This window comes from Catharus ustulatus, chromosome 1 (assembly GCF_009819885.2).
Source record: "Catharus ustulatus isolate bCatUst1 chromosome 1, bCatUst1.pri.v2, whole genome shotgun sequence".
NCBI classification, from domain to species: Eukaryota; Metazoa; Chordata; class Aves; order Passeriformes; family Turdidae; genus Catharus; species Catharus ustulatus.
Window position 1 is genome coordinate 24,639,484 of NC_046221.1, and position 25,077 is coordinate 24,664,560.

Below are 25,077 nucleotides of genomic sequence, written 5' to 3' on the forward strand. Positions count from 1 at the left end.
TTCACAAGGGTTTTTAGTGAGCTCTGATACAGAGTTATTATGTAATAAACCAAATGAAATGTAATGAGTAGTAACTTCAAGGAATGAGGAGAAATCAGAGTTACAGCATTTGAAAGGTGCTTGTTATGTTGCAGACTTTAAAATTTTCTATTCATGTGTTAATTGTTCTGTTGTTCTTGAGGTGAGTAATGTGGTGCAGGAAACAAATCTATTAACTCTGGCATTTGGAGAGTATCTGCAAGTAAAATAGAAGTAATAATAATAATTAATGTCTTTAAATAAATGAAATATATTGGAGAATCTTACATTGTTAACAATACATAAAGCAAGTGCCTTTTGCTTTAGACTGATTTCTCCATAATATACATATGAAGTTTCGTGAAAAATTAGTGAAAAGTTGAGGAAATGAATATTTCATGTTTCTCACCAAGATTTATAAGGAAAGAAGTTGGAAGTGAGTGAGAGATAGATAGTAATTTTTTGTGCGTCTGTTTGTGTGCTGGTGGTTTTTTTAAATTTTAAGAGGACATCTGGTGGTGACCTTGTTTTGCAAGGAAGTGCTCTCAAGACTGAGACAACTTCATTGAGATACACTATATAATCCTAATATTTGTTATCAATGTTTTGGCCAATTTTTGCTTGCAGGATGGGAAGTGGCTGCGACTGGGGGAGTAGTTTCAGAGCATGGCTGTTGCTTGAACATTTGAACTAGAAAGTGCATGCAGCTAATGAATAACAGGGGAGAGAACTGAGCGCAAGGCTTCCAGTAAATATGGCCAGATGTGCCTTTCTTTTAGAATACAAAGAGGTAAAAACTCTCAAAACCAAAACTTTTGACAAGAAACATGCCCAGTTCTTCCCTCACCATCCTCCCAGTCAGGATTGGTCCTTGTTTCTTTCTTAGTCTTACCAAAATGTGGTTTCTGGTATTTCATGTCCTTATGTCATTTTTTCATGCAAAATGTGAGAGACTGTTGCATGTTTTCTTCATGTGTCTCAGTTATTATCCATTTACCTTGTGATGGGTCATTTAGAGAACTGTCTACCTTGAAGGACATAAGTGTCTTTCATGGAGGACAAAACTGCAGAATGTTGTTGTTAGTTCAGTCCTAAAAATATTTTAATGGTGAATAGATTATTAGATAGAGGATTCAAGAAGCCTGTTGACATATCACACAGTTGCTCTGCTTTTGCAGAGAACTAAATAGTGCCTTTTTCACTTCAATGTCTATGCCTACAGTTGGCAGAGGAATTTACAATAGGAGTTTGGAGGTAACTTCAACTTCTAAATTTCTCTAATGCAAAGTACTTATATGAGTGTGAATTACAGGTACTAGAGCTCTGGTCTTCCACATCTCACTGACTGTTACTATCTGCTTTCGCACAGCTGATCTTGGTCATCCCGTTGTTTTCAGGATCACTATAGACTTATTTTCTGTAGTTTGCTCATTAGTTTTCTATTCCAGTGCAAGGATGCCAACTTGCTCAAACATTTTTTAATGTATATATCATAACAACTTTAATTTGTAATCGTCTTGGTACAGACAATTTGGATTTGAAAGGCTTTTTAATTGTATGTCTACTGGACTTCATTTTAATTAGTAATCTAATATCCTTAGCTATTTTGTTTTATCTTCAGGAGATGAAATATTTTTTACTGATGTGATTAGGAAAGAGAAAATTGTTTGTCCCTTCAGCAAACATTGTTGACAGGCATTGATAACCATGGTTACATTCAGTGCTAGCAGTCACAATTCAGGATTCCAGGACTTACCACAGCACAATTGTATGGAAGATGCCAAAAGGGGTGTGGCAGTTTGGAAATAAATGAAGTAACTGGGGATAATATTGCTCATCTGCAAAAATACCTGAGAGAGTAGCTTGGAAGTTCAGGAAGAAAAGTAGTATCACTAAGTTCCGGGAAAGAAAAAAAGTGCCTGTGGCAGGTGCTTGTCAGTGTTGAGGTTGTTATTAGTCAAGGTAACTGAGGACTTGCAAAAGAAAAAGAGTGTAAAAACTAAAAACAAATGTATTTTTATTCATGTGTACTACTTGAACATTGCTTAGCAGTGAAGAATAAAACTGCTAGGTTTGTACTAGAGCACTGAATAACTAGCAGGTATATCCATGTCCTGAAGTTTTTTACAGGTACAGGACTAGAATGAAGGATATGTTGAAAAAAGAAGGTGAAAATTTCAGAGCCCCAGGGTCATGTAGACTTGTGTAGCAGCTAGCTTGATAATGTGCTATCCTGACCCCACCTCCCTCTGGTTCTTTTGCTGTCCTGCAGATGAAAGCTTTATTTGTTGTGGAACAGCTAAAAGGTTAAGAACAACTGAAAAGTTTTAAAATTGCTTTGTGGTTCTGGCCTGCTTTTGATTTGAAAGGAGGAAAGTATAGCAGGGCACATGCCCCTTGTCCACATTGCCCCCTGATGGCACTGAAATACTTCAAACACCGTTTATGTGCGCGTGCTGTTCCGGAGGGTGGGAATAGAGCTGATGGAGCCAATACACCGTAATTTCACGGCTATAAGGCGCACTGGATTATAAGGCGCACTTCCGGTAGTCGGCAAATTTCTGAACTTTGTTCATATATAAGGCGCACTGGTCTATAAGGCGCACTTTTTTTTTGCAGTGAGGATCCTCGCGCAATGAAGTAACGAATTAGTAGCGATCACACCAGCTGTGCTGTCTTGGGTTACAGTACAGGATGTGATCATAGTATCTATTCTATCACCACCTGTTGTGACCAGGTGGGGCAGTGATCCTTATCTCTGCTAATGGGCCATCCATTGAAACCAGGCAGGGCATTGTTCTTTATCTTTGCACCCCCCATCCTTCCTCCAGGGAGTTATCTTCTGCTAATGGCCCATTGAGTCCCACTGGGTGACTGATAAAATTACTTTATCCCATTGAGAGTTGCTCCAGGCAGCGGGGAAAGCCCAGCCTTTCCTACCTAGATAAAAACTTTCCAAACTTTCCATATATAAGGTGCTCCAGAGTATAAGGCGCACTTCCGGGTTCAGACCAAAATTTTAGTCAAAAGGGTGCACCTTATAATCGTGAAATTACTGTAGGTTTCTGATTGAAGAGCTCAACTTGGTGTTATGTTTGCCTTAGCAGTCAAGTTTACAAAAACTTCTTTGTTTCTGTTTGCCAGTAGTGCATTGTGGGCTGGCTGTCTTAGCCAGTTTGAATTTATTTCCATTTCTGGGAATATTGTTCCCCCAAAAGAATATAGGGCAATACCAGCAATTTCTTGATCATGTTTGAAACAATTTCTTAGGTATTTTTAGTCCCTGATGGAAAATGGTACACTATTCTCAAGCTAGCATTTATAAGACTATTACTGTTGGATTTCTTTTTATGCTTCTATGTTTGTGGAGAAGAGATTGATTAAGGTAGCAATGCCCAGTTTTTAAATTCAATACAGACACCAGCTCTCAGGAGCATTCTACTTAAAATTATACTCAGAGCAGTGGAGAAAAGTTTAAAATTTACGTATTCTGTCTTCTAAAGAAAAGTTATAATGTGTAGAGGGTGCATATTCATTATGACATTGTTTTAATTTAATGCAGTGTCAGTCTCAAAGCTAGATGTTCTTGTGTTAAATGTGTTGTGGTTTGACTCTAGATGGCAGTGAAGTATCACATAGTCTCTCAGTCACTTTTCCACCAGTGAGTAGGGGGGAGAATGGGAGGAGTAAAAGGGAGAAAGCTCGTGGGTTGAGATGAAGGTAGATATTGAAGAAGAAATAGCTAAAAAATAGGTAAAGCAAAAACATGTGAAGCAAAACAAGGAATTAATTCACTGCTTTTCATGGGCAGGCAGTTATTCAGCCTTCTCCAGGAGAGCAGGGCTCTATCATGTGTAGCAGTTATTTGTGAATACAAATGCCATTGACCTGAGCATCCTTCCCTTCCTTCTTCTTCCCACAGCTATATATGCTCCCCACAGCTGTATGTAATCATGACACCATATGTTTAGGATATCCCATGGGTCAGTTGGGATCAGGTGTCTCAGCTATGTACCCTCTCAAAGGTTTGTGCACCCCCAGCCCACCTGCTGTTGAGGTGGTTCAAGGAGTAAAAAAGGCCTTGATTGATTCTCTGCAGGCACTGCTCAACTGAAACACCTCTGTGTTATCAAAACTGGTGTCAACCCAAGTCCAAACCAGCCCCACACCAGGCACTTTGAAGAAAATTGAATACCCCAGCCCAAGCCAGGACACCATGCTATATGGTTGACTTAAATTTGTACTCTAGCAATAGCATGAGCAAAATGTAAACACTTGCAGTGTCCCAAATTATTTCTATTTGCTTTTCTAGTGCGTTTCTTAACAAGCAGAGAGTTAAGTGAGTACAGTAATTTCACGACTATAAGGCGCACCCTTTTGACTAAAATTTTCCCTCGAACCCGGAAGTGCGCCTTATAGTCCAGTGCGCCTTATATGATGTACAAAGTTGCGACATTTGCCACCCTGGAAGTGTGAGCCGTGAGCTGTGGGGGGAGCCGGCAGTGCCGCAGCAGCTGGGTGGAGGTGGGCCCGGGGGCCTGCGGCCCCGCCCCTGCCAGGTGGAGGCGGGGCTGGGGGCCAGCGGCGCCGCCCCTGCCGGGTCCAGGCAGGCCTGGGGGCCCATGGCTCTCGAGTGGGGGTGGGCCCGGGGGCCCATGGCTGCCGGGTGAAGGCGGGCCTAGGGGCCTGTGGCACCACCCCTGCCAGGTGGAGGCGGGCCCGGGGGCCCACGGCACCGCCCCTGCCGTGGTGGACATGGGCCCGGGGGCCCATGGCCGCCGGGTTGAGGCGGGGCCTCGACCAGCAACCGTGCGAGGGGAGCTGGGGGCAGAACCTCACTGCAAAAAAAAAAGTGCGCCTTATAGTCCGGTGCGCCATATGGTCGGGAAATTACTGTAGTGTAAAAATGCCCGCTATTCACTAGATAGAATTATGAACACTTCTCTTATCTTGGTTCTAAGGAAAGCTGATCATAATTTTTACAATTTTTTACATGTTGTTGTAAAATATTTATTAATGAATTTGAAAAATGCAGAGCTTAATGGTAGAGAATCACAAATTTGTAGAACTTTAGTATGGGCTTGGCCTTCTTAATTGAGATTACTGTGTATCACATGGAGTATTCTTCTTTTTAAGGTGTCTAAGAAAGTTGCAGATTTAATCCTTGAAAAACAGCCTGCATATGTTGAGGTAAGACAACTAGCACTTTCTTTTCAAGAATAAACTGCTCAATTTTGTGCTGGTATAATGCTGCAGTTGTGTCAATATAATAATTTGTAGTAGGGGTGCTAGTGCCTGGCTGGAACCAGCCATTTTTGAATGCTAAAGCTCTGTCTCTGTAGTGAAAATGAACGGTGTATTGAGTTTAAAGTTCTTAAGATGATAAAAATTTTGGCATATGGTCATTTCACAAGGCTTTCTGAAAAATTCAGAATTAATGAATTCACAGACTTGGCAATACCTGTAATGGACATGGAGCTGCTTTAGTGCCCCTGTTTAGGAGTGGTGTAACATCTTATTCCGTAAGACAAAACAGGAGTGATCTTTCTTAAGATCACTTAACTGCCACTAATCTCAGACAGTTTTGAGAATCAGTGTCACAGAATATGTTGTGTTGGAAGGGACCCACTAGGATCAAGTCCAACTCCTGCCCCTGTACACAGAGTCATCCCCAAAAGTCACACCATGTGCCCAGGACTATTGTCCAAACAATTCTGCAAAGTGACAATGGTGATTGTTATTAAGTTAGGTCTGAGAATGATCTTGTGTTGAATGCTTCTGTTTGTGTACGGCACCTTACATTGCCATTGTCATACTGGTGATTATGGCAATTCTTATTTTGGGCAAGAAGCTGGTGGGAGTGTGGAAGAGCAATGGTGACTTCCTGGCTATGAACCTGTGATAGATGTCATGGAGCTGCAATTATTTTCCTCTTATCCAGAGGACACAACATCCCTTTTTGTTTGCTTGTTCTCATGGCCAGTGCATTCAACCTTAGTGAGGTTACCATCTGTGTTCTGGCGCTGTTGCCTGGTGAAAGGACTGCTGCAGTTTAAAGAACAATGGAGGAGGGAGAGGTGACTGTTGCTTGCGTCATCTCCTGCAATAGCAGGTGGAAGAAAAAGGCTGTAACAGCGAAATTGTTTCAGTTTTAGTTAAAGGGGTGAGGTGGGAGGCTGTTGCAGAAGGAGGCTGGTAAGTGTTACTGTGTTTGAGTCTTCGCAAGATAGTATAGAAGGGGAAGAAAGGGTAATTGTATGGTATAAAAATCTTCTGGTACTATTTCACTGTTGTGTAGGTTTGAAATTGATAGTTTTGAGTGAGTGCTGCTTTTTCTGAATCTAGAAGCTTCACTTTGAAAACCTCTCACTGCATAATGGAACTGCAGTAAATGTTCTTGCATTTTGCTGTGTAACGTTAATGTTCTCATTGCAGACATCTTAGTGAGGTGCACCTGTTTTATACCTGAAAGTGCTTTCAGATGTTCCAGAGGGACAGTTAGAAATCCATTGTGCCATTAAAAATATTTTAAAAACTTTTCTTAAATGCATTTGTGCCTGATTAAGTCAATAATGCTTCAGGATTACTTATGGGCAGAGGTCTTATCAGTAGACTTATTGGAGATTTCTGGTGGGCGTTATAGGTCTCACTGTCTCACTGATTCATGAAATGAACCTCCTGCTGTGCTATGTGAACTTGTAATGGCAGCTCCAGTTCAGTGTTCAACTACAGTAAAAAATCATTACAAGAACCAAAAATGCAATTGAGCACATCTCCTGGACACATTTTCACCGTGCAAAGTGCAGTTTAGGGATATCATGGTTTGAAGCTCATGCTTAGTATGAAGTACTGATCTAACAGGCACTCTTGTGGCCAGAAGAGCATGGCACAGACACGTAAGGGATGTACGGTTTTCTGTTCTTGGAAGAAAGACATGCTTTAGGAACAGCCAGTGGGTGAAAGACTGTTTTTGAGCAGAGAAAAACAGTATTCAGCCGTCATTGCTGGGTAGAAGACTCCCTCTTTGGGAATGTTTAGATTGCACTTTCTCCCCATTCCTCTCCATCCAGTCATGTTCAAAGGAGAGATTTTAAAGAGTCTTTGCAAGAGGTAAGACTGGAGTGGAGTTGCTCCGTATTGTATGTGTTTCCTCATGAACAAGGGAACAATAACTGTTTGAATTGCTCTGGTATTTGCAAAGTATGTTTTTAGAGAGAAGTAGGTATTGAGGAAAATAATCTTTGAATTTGGTTTTGTAAGATATTTTGCATATCAGTAACTAGGCTGTCATTTATGCAAAAGCAACATAAAGGAGCAGGTTTTGGTGGAAGATGCAGCTTAGTGATTTAAGAGTGACCAGGAGCTGATCTAAAACTGAACTGAACTTTCAACTCATTTTTGCTTGTCATATTATTAGAATAAAATTAGTTTTCAAAGTGAAAATATCTCTTCTCATGAAAAGCACTTGATACATTGTGAAATTATGAGCAGAATTAAAAAATAAAATAATAAATAAATAAATAAATAAATAAATAAAATCTCTTTTTCTGTAGCCTGGGGAAAGAATGGTCTTTTCTGCAGAGCTATTCTAATAAAAGAAATCTTAGTAGTTATATTATAACATTTATTTTTTTCAAGGAGTTGAGATTATGCTAGGCACTTCACTAAGTCAAAATCAAGCTAAATTCAGGTCACCTCTACTGAAGAGTTTTCAGCTGAAAGTCAACAGGATACAATTAACGTTCATAATCATGTGACATCTATTAAATTGATAGAACACAAGTGCTTCTAAACAAGAAAATGCTGTGTGAAACATAATTTTTTTTTGTTTTGCAGCTTTCTGGAATATTAATGTAAATTAAGCCCTGCACTTCAATCTCTGACGCTTTGATCATTCTGTTGTAATGCATTAATGGTATAGAAATTCTTAGGCTAAATGTGCAATATATAAATGTAGAGGTTCCCACTGCAATGAAAACGGATTTTAACTATCTTATCTTCAAAAGAGAATTGCATTTCAAAATATAGTTTATATTAATGTTACATTGCAGTACTTAGTGCATATAAAATGATGAAACAAATAATATATAAAGTAACTCTACAAAGTTGTTATACCATCTCAAGAGAAATCTACCAATCAGTAGTCTTCACTGGTGTGTAACTTGTATATTTGTTTAACCTGTATATTTGTTTAACCTATTGTCTCTCTGTAGGAACTTGAACGTGTTACATCATTGCAGAGTGGCCTTCAGTTAGCAGCGGTGATTTGCACAAATGGAAGAAGGTATCTTGCTTAAGGAACTGCAGAGATTGAAAGTGGGGAAGTATTTAACAGGAAATCCGTGAACCCAGGAAGTTTGCTTGCTGATGATATTTCCTGTTTATGTGCTGAATGCTATTTGCAGTGGTAGTTAGAGATAGTGAAACAGTTGCAATCTCTTGCAGCTCTCACTTCTGCAATTGGGAGTTCTTTTTGAAAAGGAAAGCTTTGGCGTTTTATCACTGATCCACAGCAAGTGCAGAATGGAGGATGTGCCTTCTTAGTAGTCTGTTGGTACAATCTTGTTTTCTGAGTTTCCCTAACAATGCTGACAATCTTATTTTCTACCATGTATTTTGTTGGATCAATTAATTGTTAGAATTGGTTAGAAGTAAGCCTTATTTTATGAACTGTTGAAGATTATTTTATTTCTACCTTGCAGACACCTGAATATAGCAAAGGAAGGTTTCACACAGACTAGTTTGGGGCTTCTTGCAAATCAGAGGAAACGACAGTTGCTTATTGGGCTGCTGAAATCTCTGAGAACAATAAAAACACTGGTATGTACTGTTGTTTTTGTTCAGTGACAAATATTTTTCTTCATTTGTGCATAGTAATGACTGGAATTTTTAATTTTTTTATTTTTAGCAAAGAACTGATGTGCGTTTGAGTGAGATGTTGGAGGTAAGTCCCTACCAGACTGGTGTAATTCGACGCTGTTCTAAGTCTACATTCATCAGTCATCTTAATTTTGTCCCTTCCTTTCCTCTTGCAAACAGGGTGTGTGCATGGCCTAAAATTATATTTTTATTCTTCTTTTACATTGAGAAAAACTTAATAACAATTTAGATAGCCCCTCTGCTGGAGGAGTATATTCTATCAAAAACTCATTCCTGCCTTTAGATCTCTGCACTGAAACTTGAGTTAGGTCAGTAAAAATATTGAGGAGTCTCCACTTATCCCTGCTCTCAACTTAAACCTCTTTTTTTTAGCTTGATGTTTGGGAAAAAGAAAAAGGTGAGATTTAGCTGACTGTTGATATGCTGGGTCTGGATAAAGAATTTATACAAATTTATATATGGGCTCCCTGCTTAATATTTTATTTGTAAGGTAGTAGCCTTCTGTCCTTATTCATTGAGTTGGCTTTTTATAATTCCATTGTGGAAAACATGGCAGCATTCAGGCCATGACACTGAAAATTCTGGTACTGTTATGTATGCTGCCTAAAAATGCAGTAGATACTGCACAGAGCAATAGATCTTGTCTTAAACCTATGAATTGTATGAAAGAAAGCGTCAGGAATTATTGACAGCTATAATACTTGTAGTGTAGCAATATCCACTTGTGAGTTTGCCAAATATTTAGAGCTAATACTGGATGGAATGTCATGATGACAATCCCCAGTTATTAGATTTGGAAATTGTATGTTAATAGTTTTAACTTTCAAGATTCTGTGAATTTAATTCCATCTTGAGTAAGTTACCTTGTCAGCAAACTTTCTCACTTTTTATCAAGCAAAACTGCACTCATTTTCAGATGGCCTAAATGCTTTCTGCTTAGTAAGCCCTGTACAATGATTAGCTTTTAATTTCTGTGCTGTATATTACTACACAGGAAATAAACTTCACTGTCTAGTGGGAAGAGTTGTCCTGAGGAGGTGTGGGTGTTGCATTCACACACAGACTCTAATGTATGATTATCATGATTGGTCAGTGATTTTTAAGGGCTGGAACTGTTGCTTTTGGCAGAGGGCAGTTTTAGAGCTGTGCTCAGTGTCTGCTCCCAATAAATTATCTGAGCTACTCGCCCATTTATTTTCTGTACTCCAAGAAGTTAGTAGGTTGGAATATGCATGAGAACTATTAGTAACCACTCACAGAAGAGCATTTTGAAAGGGTTCCTGATGAAGAAAAGACCTGGCATGAAGCTACGGTAGCTTACAGGGCTGAGCTTCATCTGGAATATATTGTAACATATCTTATGCAGGCAGGCTTTCTGATTTGAGCTCTGTTCGACTTAGTGGAGCAAGTACCAGGTTTCCAGTGGAGAGAGATGTAAAGAGCTATAAATGCAACAGTCCTTTTAGACCAATGTACTATTCTGTTTTCATCTAATGGGTAATGTATTTGGTGGTTTTTTTGGTGTTTTTTAGCTAAATTCGATCTGCATTATAACATTGCTGTTAAAACCAATTTTATTTCATAAACTCCTGCATGATAATAGCTGAATATAAATTACCCTTGCATTTTTACTCTTCAATCAATGACTGAAATTCCAATAACAGCTTTGAGTTTGAGCTCTCTGAAGCTTGTAATATAACAGATGTAATTATGACAAAATCCAGAAGCTCTTAGCAATTAAAGAGGGTTTTTCTTCCTGCAAGATTCTTTCTGGTCTCATGTCTAACAGAATACAAAAATAATAGGAATGCCCAAGGCAATGCCTGTGTCTTGTTGGTGGGATCCTTGGGTTTTGCATTTTTGTGTTATGTTTTTTTTTTGTCCTGACATCCTCATATACCTCCTGATTCAGCTGTCTGCCTATTGGATATTACAGTAATTTCACGACCATAAGGCGCACCGGACTATAAGGCGCACCCCCCGGGAGCCGGCACATTTTGCAACTTTGTAGATCAGATAAGGCGCACCGGTCTATAAGGCGCACCGGGTTTTTTTTTGCAGCGAGGCTCCGCCCCCAGCTCCTCCCGCACGCTTGCTGGTCGAGGCCCCGCCTCAATCCGGCAGCCATTGGCTCCCGGGCCTGCCTGTACCCGGCAGGGCCGGGCTATGCCCACCGCCGCTCCGTGCAGCATCCCCAGGGCCCCGCTGTTCCGGGAGTTCCCTGGCGCTCCGGGTGACCCAATGCCGGCAGGCTTGCCCCGTGCCGCCGCTGCCCCGATTCCAGCTGCTTGCCCCCTCCCCGCGTGGCAGCCGCTCCGATTCTGGCGGTTTTCCCCCTCTCCGCATGGCGGCCGCCGTGCTTCTGGGGGTTTTCGCCCCACCCGCGCGGCGACCGCCGTGATTCCGGGGGCTTTCGCCCCCCCCGCGCGGCGGCCGCCGTGTTTCCGGGGGCTTTCGCCCCGCCCGCGCGGCGACCGCCGTGTTTCCGGGGGCTTTCGCCCCCCCCCGCGCAGCGGCCGCCGTGATTCTGGGGGCTTTCGCCCCGCCCGCGCGGCGACCGCCGTGATTCCGGGGGCTTTCGCCCCCCCCGCGCGGCGGCCGCCGTGTTTCCGGGGGCTTTCGCCCCGCCCGCGCGGCGACCGCCGTGTTTCCGGGGGCTTTCGCCCCCCCCGCGCAGCGGCCGCCGTGATTCTGGGGGCTTTCGCCCCGCCCGCGCGGCGACCGCCGTGATTCCGGGGGCTTTCGCCCCCCCCGCGCGGCGGCCGCCGTGTTTCCGGGGGCTTTCGCCCCGCCCGCGCGGCGACCGCCGTGATTCCGGGGGCTTTCGCCCACCCCGCGCGGCGGCCGCCGTGATTCCGGGGGCTTTCGCCCACCCCGCGCAGCAGCCGATCCGATCCCTGCGGCTTTCGCCCCCCCCGCGCAGCAGCCGATCCGATCCCTGCGGCTTTCGCCCCCCCCACGCAGCAGCCGATCCGATCCCTGCGGCTTTCGCCCCCCCCACGCAGCAGCCGATCCGATCCCTGCGGCTTTCGCCCCCCCCGCGCAGCAGCCGATCCGATTCCTGCGGCTTTAACACCCCCCGCAAGGGAGCCGTCCCAATGTCGGCGGGCCGGCCCCGCGCGGGGGTGGCCCCGAAGCCGGCGGGTCCGCCCCGCGCGGGGGCGGCCCCGAAGCCGGCGGGGAGGCCCCGATACCAGCGGGTCCGCCCCGCGCGGGGGCGGCCCCGAAGCCGGCGGGGAGGCCCCGATACCGGCGGGTCCGCCCCGCGCGGGGGCGGCCCCGAAGCCGGCGGGTCCGCCCCGCGCGGGGGCGGCCCCGATGCCGGCGGGACGGCCCGCGCGGGGGCGGCCCCGAAGCCGGCGCGTCCGCCCCGCGCGGGGGCGGCCCCGAAGCCGGCGGGGAGGCCCCGATACCAGCGGGTCCGCCCCGCGCGGGGGCGGCCCCGAAGCCGGCGGGGGCGGCCCCGATACCGGCGGGTCCGCCCCGCGCGGGGGCGGCCCCGATGCCGGCGGGGGCGGCCCCGATACCGGCGGGTCCGCCCCGCGCGGGGGCGGCCCCGAAGCCGGCGGGTCCGCCCCGCGCGGGGGCGGCCCCGATGCCGGCGGGACGGCCCTGCGCGGGGGCGGCCCCGATGCCGGCGGGGAGGCCCCGATACCGGCGGGTCCGCCCCGCGCGGGGGCGGCCCCGAAGCCGGCGCGTCCGCCCCGCGCGGGGGCGGCCCCGATGCCGACGGGCTCTCACTTCCGGGGTGGCAAATGTTGCAACTTTGTAGATCAGATAAGGCGCACCGGACTATAAGGCGCACTTCCGGTTTTGGGGGGAGATTTTAGTCAAAAGGGTGCGCCTTATAGTCGTGAAATTACTGTATTCTTATATATTAGGACAGTGTGTCCATAGTGTATTCTTTATTGCCTGAAGACTTCTGTGAGTCAGTTGTATTTAAGTTAATTTCTAATGAGCTGGAAGAGTCTCAAATTTAAATAGTGTTTATTTGGGCATAATGTTGGGAGTGTTCTTCCTTGTCTCCTTTTATGTTTTATAAACTGTGGGAACAGCCTGCCATTGCCTGAATGAACCTCTTTCCATGCTTGTGAATAGATTACTGGGAAGATATTAGTTGTTCTGTAATAAAAACTTTGTGATGTATTATTTTTAATGTATGGATAAGGAAACAATACAGCAAGTTGTTTGCATGAGGTAATGTAATACCTAGTGTTTTCAGATGTTGCTAATTCTAAGCTACTTGCAGATTAAGTGCTGCGGTAGACTCTCACTCTTTACTGTATAGACAGGAGACGCAAATTATTTTATTCCTAATGCTTATACATAAGCATGCAAGCAAAAATGGGTATTGCACTGTTGCTTCAGATGAGCTTTCAATTGTATTTTATCCTAAGGAGGAGGATTATCCAGGAGCTATTCAACTGTGCTTGGAATGCCAGAAAGCTGCCAGCACTTTCAAACACTACAGTTGCATAAGGTAGGGTGACATTGTACAGATGTCAACTTCTGTATTATTTTATTTGTAACTGATATAAAATAGTGATCATTCTCATTCTCTAAAGGAAATTTAATTGAAAAGTAATTTTCAGCTTAGAAAAGTAAAATTGAGGAAGGTTTAAAAGCGTAAGCATCCTCTGTACTTTCCCACCTCCCTCTACTACAACTAACCAGTCTTCACAGCCATAACAGCACAAATTCAGTGTTTTGACTATATAGTTGTTTTGTAACTGTTGTAATATATTAGCAGGTAAGTTTCCACTTACATTGAATTATTACTGTGCTACAGCCTCCTGCTTAGAGGTACCTGAACTGAGTTTTTAATGAGAAGATTTTATTCTGGAATTAATTTGCCTATAACAAGATGGCTTCTGCAGGATAACTTACCCTGATTCTTGTCAATGAAATTAGCAAGTGCAGAGTTTCATGCTGACATGAAGAAATTGCTTTCAGAAGTGAAACTAATCCAAATATCTGTAGTTTCTAACTTACAAAGACTTAATGTTTCCATTGTTTAAAAAAAGAAAAGAAAAAAGAGAAATAGCAAGAAATGTTCATAAACTCCAGCAGGAGATGTAGTAACAGATTATTAGAGGAGGTCCTTCTGTTTGAAAGTTCATTGCATGTGAAAAAACAATAAAGAAATACTGACTACTCTCTTTAGTGTTTAATGGCAGTTCTTTTTGATGCCTTTTTTTTCTATTTAAACTTTTCTTTGGAGGATGTTGTACCCAATTTATCTGATGGAAACAAAAAAGGAGGGTATATCATTTAAGCCGAGAGAACTAAGCAGAGATGCTAGAATCTGGCTTTTGATAATTAATGTGGGCCCCTAAGGAGAAGATTCACAGCACAGAATGAAGTTGTCTAAAATAGATATGATGATTATTTAATGAAAACTGTTCTTTCTGTGCTAGAAGAGAATATCCTGCCTATTTCTTTGTTACTTTGACCCTTCCAAACAAAAACATGGTAGTCTTTTTTTGTCTCTTTTTTTTCATTGCTGCTGTTCTGGAACTTTTAAAGCTGGTTGTTGCAAAGGTGTAGTGGTGCCTTTGTCCTAAATAGTTTTTCTTATGATAGCTATTTTTGTTAATTTTTTATACCAACTTTAGAAACTTTTCTGAGAAAGCTTAAATTCTCTTTTTCCTATAGCATTTCTGTAAGGGATTCCTGAGCAGCAAATAAAAATTACTGCAAAGACTTGACAGCCCTGACCCTTCTGGCTATGTTCTGCTGTAGACCATGTAGACCACAGTGCCAAACCAAAAATTTAAAGCAACTTTCTTGACAGTTGGGAATGTCTTTGAATTCTTGGTTAAATCCTAGCAGGATGGAATCTTGTATAGATGTTCTTAACCCTTTTGCATTATAAGCCTAAAATAATGTGCCTTTCCACATAGCAGTGGTATGATGGTGCTAGCCTGACGCAGCAACAGCAGCTTAATGGTTTATGATGAATTACTATGATGTGGCTCAGTAGTAGGGTTTTTGGAAATGAGAAATGGTCTGAAATGTTTATATAATCAGTAATTTTATTCTAAACATTTTTTTTTGTTTATCAATAGTGAGTTAAATTCAAAACTGCAAGACACCTTGGAACAAATAGAGGTAAGAATTAATATACTAATGTTTAGTATACATTAATATTTAACTTCTAAGTTTGTACTAGTGTTTAATCTCTAAGTAGCTTTCTAATAAAGTGTTGTTAGCAATTATAGAATGTGTACATTTCTTTCAAATACTCTCTTTGGATGCTGTAGTCATTGGTGTTTATGTAGACTTTAGGGCTGTAATCAGCCTAAATGCTCTGTAATATGTTATCGTATTATGACCCAGCTCAATAGTTGTGCTCACTGTAAGTGGTAGAGCAGTCAAATTGAAAAAATGACGTAACATTTCAAGTATTGAACATCTGAAGAGTTGTGAAAAGTAAATTAATAGCAAGCCAGTAGGTTTGGATAAGCTATATAAGAGATCCGAGTTTCACAGGAAATTTGAGAGGTTGGCAAACTGGAAACTGCTGGATAGAACCAGTGCTAAGCTGTAGGAAATATGACTTGAGTAGATGTGAAGGATGAGACTAAGGTTGGTTTGAGTTGGTAGAAGTATCACAAAAGCAAAGGAATAGAAAATGCTAAGTGTCTTCCTGGAAACTGGTAGAAAAAAGAGGAATTCTTTGAACTCCACTACTAGGTAATTTTGAGCTGGAACTTGCTGGAACAAGCTTTTCCTAAGAAGTCTAGCAATGTTGGTATGTATAGTGTGTATGTGATCATGTGATGCATACACATGTAATGTTTAGCAGTAGTTTTTTGAGCAGCTGTCTACACCCATTGTCACATGCTCTTCAGAAATAGCACATGCTTTGTCATACCTTGTTTTTTGATTCCCTGTAAAATTAAAACTTTGTAAATTTTCAACTGTGGTGTCTTTGTACTTCAGCTTTTATGCAAAGTTTTTTATTCCTTTAGTCTTTCTTTGATAGTGCTTTATTCAGAGCATGTCTGATTCAAAAGAGCTGATGGAATGAGTTTTCTTTGTGCTCTAACACAGGCCTAACACAGAGTGAGCACTCATTTTTTCCTTGTGGACGAATACTGATGTTGTTTTAAAAGATACATGCATCTTTGCTTCCTTCCAGTGACAGCTTTGAAGAGGAAATTCTGGTCTTGTCAAAATATGATAAAATTTGCCATATTGGTTGGTGAAAGCAATTCACAGCTGGCTAAATAATCACATTCAAGATTTTTATTTGTTACTTGTGAATTTGTGAAAATATCTGTCTTTCTGTGAAAGTATCTTATTTTCTACTGGAATTATGCCTGTGCATATGGAACAAACATAAGTCATCCTGGGATCCGTGGAGTATTGTTGAGAAATACATGGTCTAATTAATATGGAATAATATTCTGCTAGTTACGATTTCAATAATGAGTGTTTTCAGTAGTTGAGTGCCTCTACTTAAGTCTGTTCCTTTTTCCTTTTTTGTCTTTTTTTAATTTAGGTTTTAATATAGATCTTACTTTTATATTATGTTACAAATAAAATACAAGATGGTATTGTGGAAGGAACTGTTGAAAAACGCACCAGAAAAGATTAATGTTCTCTGTTTAAGAACTCTATTCATGTGCGGTTTGATATCCCAGTTTTTCTCTTTTTACAGCTGTTCTGCAAGAAACGAGGGAAGGAATTTTTTTTTATCAGTATATGTCTGCAAGTCAAATTACTGAGTAATGTTTTAGAGAAGTTCTGAATCTTTAGGTTGTCCTTTTACCATTTGGCTTAGGGAAGAAAGTACAACAAATAATCCCCACCAAATCTATAGGATTAACACAAAAAATATTTTGTGACTAATGATGTAATTAATGAAAATGTTCCAATCATTAAGTAAAAGTGCGTAAGAGACTAAACACCCATGTACTGAGGTTTTTAAGAGCATGACTGTATTGCAAGATCATTAAATAATAAATAATAAATTCATAAATTCATAAATAATTGAAATGTTTTTAGTATCTAGAAAGGAAAGAAAATATTTGTTAATAGTGTACATTATTATATGTTATTGATTAATTCTTTTTATTTTTTGCATTGTTGGTTGAAAATAACTAAAATTAGGTTGTGTATCTGAATGTATTATGGCATCTACATGAGAATTGTGTTATTAAGCTACACAGTCAAATCTTGAAAGCTTTATTAGTCATTAAATACATGATCCTATTGAAGTTTTTTTTTTCACTTAGTTTACATAATAGATGAACTTCATTTGCTGCAGAGCTGTTCAGTATGCTCAGACACAGCTCTGCAGCAGCAAAACCCATATTTGTGTGTCTACTTTTTCTTGACTCCCTCAGGTACTGATTGTTGTGCTGATGTAGTATTCTATAAATACTACATTGGCTGTTTGCCAATGAACTTTTAATTCAGATAGTGTTAGTTCCATGTAAGAGATGCAGTCAGAGGGTTAAGAAGTCTGTAATTGAATTGATTAAGCTGAAGCCCCCAGATCTGGGTGTTACATTGGGGTGGAAGTAGACTAACTTAGAAATCCCAGCTCTCCCATACTGAGGTTCCTGGCCTTCTCAAAGCAATCATCACTTTGAATTTTACTTCATTGTTATTGCTTGTTCTTGGGAGTGGTGGAACTCTTTGGCTGACACTGAAGTACCTACACCACAAGAAGTAACACTTAAGTACCCCACAACAATCCAGTCACACACAGTCTTGATTACTTTACAACTATAATTATCACACTGTTTAAATAAATATCTTCCTTGCTTGCTGTTGTTTGAGTAATGTATTACTTGGCCTGTTTTTGTTTGGTGTTTAACACATTTTTTCTTTCATTTTTATAGGAACAATTGGATGTAGCACTTTCCAAAATATGCAAGAATTTTGATATCAATCATTATACAAAGGTTCAGCAGGCTTACAGGCTGCTTGGAAAAACACAGGTTAGTACCTCTCTTCTGAGGAAGTCACAATGAATAGTCAATATCACAGCATGAAGCTTTGAGTACTGTGATGGAAATTTATTTTCCTAATTGTTGCCATTTAATCCCCAATGGCAGCTAAGCCCCACACAGCTGCTCCCTTCCTCCTCCTTGGTGTGATGGCAAAGTCAGAGGGCAGGCAGGTGTTCAGTCATCCCCAGACAGCAGGACTCCATCACGTGTAACAGTGACTTTTAAAGACAAACTTCATCCTGTTCTGTCTTCTTGCCCCAGCTTTTATTACTAAGCATGACACCGCATGTTATGGAATATCCCTTTGGTCGGTTGGGCTCAGCTGTCCTGGCTGTGTCTCCTCCCAACTCCTTGTGCACTCCCAGCCCACTCTGGAGGCTTGGGGTGAGAGGCACAAAAAGCCTTGACTCTGTGTAAGCCTTGCTCAGCAATGGCTGAAACATCCCTTAATTATGAACACTGATTCCAGCACAAATAAAAACACAGCCCCATGCCCCATACGAGCTACTGTAAAGAAAATTCACTCTATGCCAGCCAAAACCAGCATACTAATGCTGATGGATCTTGCCAAATATATGTACACAAAGGTTCTTACAATGCTCATGTAATTTTAACAGTACTTGCTAAAGATTAGCTGTGTGTTACTGCAACATCTAGATTTTGGATAGGTTATAACTGTAACAGTTGCATTTTTCAGCTCTGTTTATACTGCTGTTTGCAGTATATATTCTCTTTGGTCCTGTGGAATGCTGTTTTTATAATTAGGTCTGTTTTTCTGGGTTATGCACAACTTCTGCCTTGAGTATTTCCATTTTATATTGTAGTGTTAACATGATGGAAATGGATCACGTGTGGAGATAGACTTTTGCAGTAAAATACATCCCATGGCATGTCAAACACATACTATGGGTATGTCCTGAAATTTACACCTGTGTGTGCCTAGAGCATTTTCTGTTTATATAAGAGCAGACCTGAGTTCTCCCATAGGATGGAATTCTGTTCTGTTTGGTGTACTGCCTTGAGGCTTCATATTAGTTTGTTTCTCTGAGAAGGCAATTACCAAGTTTCCTTCAGAAGGTATTGAAGTATGGGAGCTGTTATCAATGTCCTGTGAAGTAAAGGGGATAAGGAGACATGAAAGTCTTGGAGGCATGTTTTGTCAGGATCAGTGTTTACAATACAGACTGAATGTGGTGGTGCCAGTGTAACAGGAATTTATTTACTTAGGGAAGAGGATTCCCCCAGAAAGCTTTAATTGCTAAAGATCAAGTCAAAGCACCTGTCCCCTGATGAAGACAGGACAAGAACCCCAATCATTTTTTATTATGTTTGGCTTTTTTAATGGTCTTTCAAGATTTCAGGAGCATATCTGATATAAGATTGCCTTTCTTGGGTTTGTTTTAAATTTTTATTTGTTTGTTTTGCTTCTTTCTAATTAGAACATTTCTAGTAAAGTTGGGTTCTTTTTTTCCTGGCTTGACTATAATAACAGTGTAGCTCTGCAATAGGATAGAAATGGAGTTATCTTCTCATACTTTGTTAATGTGCAGAACTATTAGAATGAGTAAAGACTGCAACTTAAAATCAGGGGAGAAGATTAATTAGACTTTTACTTTTTTTAGTGCACTGTTTTTTAAATTTGCTCAACAAAAATAGATACAATGCATTCACTGCATGTCAAGTGCATGACATGTTGAGAAAGGGAGATACTTGTTGGAAAGGAATGAAGTTTCTGACAAAATGAAACTGTTATTTGTTACTGCATGGTTTTACTTGCTTTGTTCCATTTCAGTGACTTGGTTTTGACATTCTTTTTATTACTAGTAAAGTACATGTTTTGAACTTGTCCTGAAAATAATTTAGTTGCATTGTTATTCATATCTTTCCCATGTTGACCTCTTCTCAGTAAACAAAATGTCAAGATTCTTCAGTATCTTCAGTACTTTTCATTATTCCATTTGTCATTCTGTTTTCTTTGGCTACTTCAAGTTAGGACTAGCTATAGAAGATGGGCTGTTTTCGGTAGCATTTCAGCAGAATTGCTTCTTCATTTCTTATGGAGTGATTGAGTTCTCAGCTCTTGTCTGTAGCAAAAAAAGTCAAATAGGAAGTAGCGAAACTGAACACTTTCAAATCTGCTGATTGCATGTATGTGAAAATAGAGAGAAAATTCAGTTTCTGAAGTGGAATACTGTTACATGCAATTTATTAACAGCAGGGACTCTTGGGAAACATCCTGACCTGAAACTCAGACATGATCGCGGCAAAACTACAGTAATTTCACGTGTATAAACCGCACCCTTTTGAATAAAATGTTGGTCTGAACCCAGAAGTGCGCCTTATACCCCAGAGCGCCTTATATATGGACAAAGTTCGGAAATTTGCCAACCTGGATGTGCGAGCCCACAGCAGCCCCGAGCCGAGCCCGTAAACCCCCGCGATCTCTCAATTCTGTTACTAATTCATTGCTTTGTTGCACGCAGATCCTTGCTGCAAAAAAAGGGTGTGCCTTATATACTGGTGCACCTTTTATATGGACAAAGTTCAGAAATTTGCCGACTACTGGAAGTGTGCCTTATACTCCGGTGCACCTTATAGTCGTGAAATTACTGTAATGTGTTACATAGTCATTAGTCCTTAGTACATTACTTTTTCCTGGAAAAGGTAGTCTTTTTGTTTAAAAAGCAAATGACTTTTTTTCTTTCAGAAAGAGGAGTTTTATAGGAAATTTATTTGTATGATGTGCATACCTTTCTGTAATGCTTTATGATACTCTGGGTTCTTCACTCTGGCAGGTGGATGAAGATTTTGTAATCCTGCTTTTAATTTTAATGACTGCAAAGGAAGTATTTTTGATTTAGTTGGCAGTGTTTCCACTGGGGGAATCTCAACTAATTTCTTTTTGACACATTATCAGTAATTGGGAGGGTAAATAAATACGTGAGTAAATTCTATAATTAGCCATATTATATTAATATTTACTAGTGATGATATACAAAAAAGATAAATTACAGAGGGAAGATGGCAGAGGAAACTGATTTTATTTGCAATACCTGAACTCTTTTATGTGACCATATTGTAATATTGCCAAGATCTCTGTTAGGTATTTTTAAGAGAGATTGGAGGATATACTTACAAGTGTTCAGTACTGAAAATGATGTAGTCAAAACATGATAGCTAAAAGATGGTGGCATATTACCAATTGAATTTTACTATTTGATTTTATGTTACTCCATTTCTTTCAGACAGCAATGGACCAGTTACATATGCACTTCACCCAAGCCATTCACAACACCGTGTTTCAAGTAGTCCTTGGATATGTGGAGCTGTGTGCAGGAAACACAGACACCAAGTTTCAGAAGTTACAGTACAAAGACCTCTGTACAGTATGTAATTCTTGCATATATATGTATGGTTTTTAATATGAATTTTTTCACTGTTATTGGTGTACCTTTCGTCAATAGGGAGTCAGTTTTTAACCTCATAGCTACTCTAGTTTCTCAATACGATTTTTGAGTAGTTGAGATATTTGTTACTCATAACTTAATGTTGATTTTGATTGCACTAAATTTTAGCACCTTGGAGTTATCGTGCACTCCATCTAACAAAGACCAACATTTCAAAATGTATGTGTCTTCAGTACGATGTGCTAGTTAATGAAATAATGATTATCTTTGAACTTTATTCCAGTACATTTAGGTAGTATTCACAATTTCTCTGATGCTGCATTTCAGTAAGACTTCTTTTAAATATTCTAATTTAGTTGGAGTCTTCCTGTTATTCCTGTCTTTGTATCATTCACTTTTCATTCTCACATTTAATTTTGCACTTTTGATACCAGGCTAATGGACAACTGTAATATTGAGATACAAAAGCCTGGTGATAGACAGATCATGAGCTGGGAATATACATATATTTTCCTCTACTACAAATTTTAAGTGCAGATTCTTGCATATTTAGTAATGTTGTTAGAATGAATTACTGTAGTTTGAATAGCATTTTTAGTTCACTCTTCTAATTTTTTCACTTGGGATTTTACTGTTACACCCTGAGAAATTTTCTAAAACTTCAGTGATGGGGAAGAAGAATATGAAATATTTTAGGTGGTTCTAACATTTATTTACAGTTTGAAATTATGTTTCTATCTTGAATATTCTTTAGGATGTATGTTGCAGTGACAGACTAAGCCTTCATCATACTTCATCAACTTAAGGACCCACTCTATTACTTGCAATTTATTAAATTAAAATACAGTCACAAGGAGATTGAAGTTTGTATTCTGATCCGTTTTCTGTTCTTTCCCTTCTCGTATCTCCTGGCATTATGTAGCTGCCACTAGTAAACAGCGCATCTGCATTCATTTTAAAGAGGTGCCTCTTTGACTTTAAAAACTTACATAATCTAAGACCCTTCATATAAATAAAAGTGTCATAAGCAAAATAAATTTATTGAGAATAATTGACTTAAGTATTCATGAACATAATGAGTAAATTTATGGATAGTTGGTATTTCCACTTCAGTGAGATGAATTCTAGCTACAGAAAGCCAGCAAACCCTGATCTTTGTTTCCCAGACTGCAGGCCTTTCATTTCCTGCTATAAACCTTCAGGGTGTGGTTTTGTTTTTGTTTCTTAGTTTCTGATGAACTTTTCTCCCAAGTTTTTTCACTTTTCACTGTATCCTTCTGTATGTCCAATTTAATTTTCATTCCTTGCTAATACTAATGATACCAAGCTCGTTTATTTACACTTACAAACAAACTACTGAGCTGCTTCTGACCTATTTTAAAATACAGGTTGGTGCTGTTATTCCTTCTAATTGAATGTGTGGAGGGATCTTTGAGGTACTCAGAAATACCACATTTTGTAGTACACAGAAAGAGGGTGGCTTTAATGGCATAGTTACAAAATTACTGCCTCATTATTTCTTTTAATTTTTACTTATGCAAAGCTTTAATGAGATGATGCTTAAGTTAATTTGAATAATGTTTTAAAATATTAAAAAAGAAAATGTTTGAAATTCTTTTTAAAAAGAATAATGTTTTCAGAAATTTTTAAACATTTATGAAAGTTAGTGCCTGTGCACTCAGTCACTGTTTCATTGTTGAGTGTTTCTTTTTTTAGCAATATCCCATGCTTTTACATATTTTCTCTTTGAATATTGCTGGAACAGGGCAAAACTTGGCTGCTTCTGTCTCAAGTTTTGATTTTCTTCATTCTAGTATAAGCACAAAGAAATTCAGTTGTTTCCTTAGTTGAAATTGAATTATCTTGATATTTAGTAAGTAATCCTTTCTTCCTGTCTACCTGAAAGTCAGTATATTGATTTGCACAAGCAAAATTTAGATTTTAGATACTAAAAGCCCTGAAATACAGTAAGAGTATAATTTCCTGAAAAGTTAGTAGAGAAAATTGCTGAATCACCAAGTTTGTTTGATTTTTAAGACTACTTACTTAATGATCAAGATCAATTCAATAGGGTATTTGCCAGGAAGTACACTGAAGTGCACTGAAGTACAAAAGTACTTGTCATTGAAGTGACACACAAGGTGGCTGCATCCCTCTGACAGTGAGATAGCCTTACTTCTGTATTTGTCTCACTGTAAAATAAATGTAAGAGGTAGTTAACATACAGGCCAATTGAGAAAATGAAAAAAAAAAGATGCTAACAAAAGCACTCTATACTTTTGGACAGCTTGATTACTTGACCAAAATCAAGAATCTGTCACTTCTTAAAATATATTTGAAAATGAAACTGATGTGTGTCAACTCAGCTGTATGAATTTGGAGAGTTTGTTATGGTTTATGTTGCTGCAGGGAGCACAGTTTTGAAATTTCACAATGCTATGTTGTTGTTCTGTAGCATATTACATCAGACAGCTACATTCCATGCCTTGCTGATCTCTGCAAAGCCCTTTGGGAAGTCATGCTCAGTTACTACCGAACGATGCAGTGGCATGAGAACCATGACCAAGATGAGGCAGCAGTTGTGTCTTCTGGTAAGAAACTGCTGGAAACAAAACTTCTGATATTTGGAAATAACTTTTCTTGTGCTCAAGTTATTAATTTATGTGTTGGTATCTTTGTGGTCTTGACTAAATGGCTTCAGCATTTTTGCTGAGAGCGTGCAGTAAGGACTAAAGCATTCACTGGATTTTTTTACTCTTCAATATTAAGCTAATATTTTAATGAATATTTATATGTGCCAGTCTTGCAGATATAAATGATTTTATTTTAAACAATGCTTAGAAATGTCCTTCTGCTATTGTATGGAATCTTAAAAAATAGATAATAAAAAAAATTTCTTTAGTAAAAAAATTATTTTGGATTGCTGGAGCTGTTTTTTGAGTTGAAGCCATTACTTGAGATGAAAGTTATTATAGCTGTATCAGATGTAAAATTCAGAGTTGAAATATTTGCTTTTGCGATGTGCTATGTGAAGAGAGATTCCAGAATTTTTGATTGAATTGCCCATTCTCAATAATATTTACGTTTACAGTTTAAATAAGATAGTTGCACTTTTCAATTATGTCTGTTTTGCTGTGGTTTTTGCAGGCGTAAAATCAAGCAGGTACCATAAAGAACTTACTTCATGGAAAAATTATCACAATAGACTCCTAATTCAGCCACATATGCACTTAAAAAACTAGTTCCCCTTAACATTGTTACTTGAGAAAAGAGAATAACCTTCTACAGGAACCATTAAGCCTAATAAAGTGATATATACAGTCAGATACATAATTTTAAATGCACTGCTTTTAAATGCATGCCAGAGTGTTGTGGTATGTTTACTACTAACCTTCTGTCACTCAGTTTTTAATTTTCTGGAGATATGGCTTAGCTGTAATGTACAACTGAAAAGTAGTGCTCTACTGAATCACTTTTTCAAATACATTAGCAATGATAAAGCACACAGAAAGGAATTTTACAAGTACAGTTTAATTTCCGAGGGAATATTAATATCTACTGGGTTTTTTTTTCTAAAACTCCTTGCTTATTCTACAATAATTATTAAAACTGTACATGGAATTATCATTTCATACTTACTGATTTGATGGCTGTGATACATGATAAAGTCAAAGAGAAAAATTCCTGTAGAATGGGCACGTATATCAGAGTGAACCAGGGAGGCATTCAGGAGATTATGCTGAAGTTGTTCCTCAAATAAGCCCCATAGACTGGAGCAGTAGATGTACCACTATGTCTGACTTTTA

General features: G+C 39.9%; 1 protein-coding gene across 1 annotated transcript in view; it reads left to right on the plus strand.

Moving 5' to 3' along the window:
• The window catches only part of VPS50 (VPS50 subunit of EARP/GARPII complex), a 97,473-nt gene that overhangs the window by 18,480 nt on the left and 53,916 nt on the right, over positions 1 to 25,077 (plus strand). Inside the window, exons 5-13 of the mRNA XM_033060341.2 lie at positions 5,155 to 5,208; positions 8,232 to 8,302; positions 8,721 to 8,838; positions 8,927 to 8,962; positions 13,296 to 13,378; positions 14,967 to 15,009; positions 17,754 to 17,852; positions 21,110 to 21,250; positions 23,727 to 23,862. Of these exons, the coding sequence (XP_032916232.1) occupies positions 5,155 to 5,208; positions 8,232 to 8,302; positions 8,721 to 8,838; positions 8,927 to 8,962; positions 13,296 to 13,378; positions 14,967 to 15,009; positions 17,754 to 17,852; positions 21,110 to 21,250; positions 23,727 to 23,862 (781 nt within the window). The remainder of the gene's footprint in view (positions 1 to 5,154; positions 5,209 to 8,231; positions 8,303 to 8,720; positions 8,839 to 8,926; positions 8,963 to 13,295; positions 13,379 to 14,966; positions 15,010 to 17,753; positions 17,853 to 21,109; positions 21,251 to 23,726; positions 23,863 to 25,077) is intronic.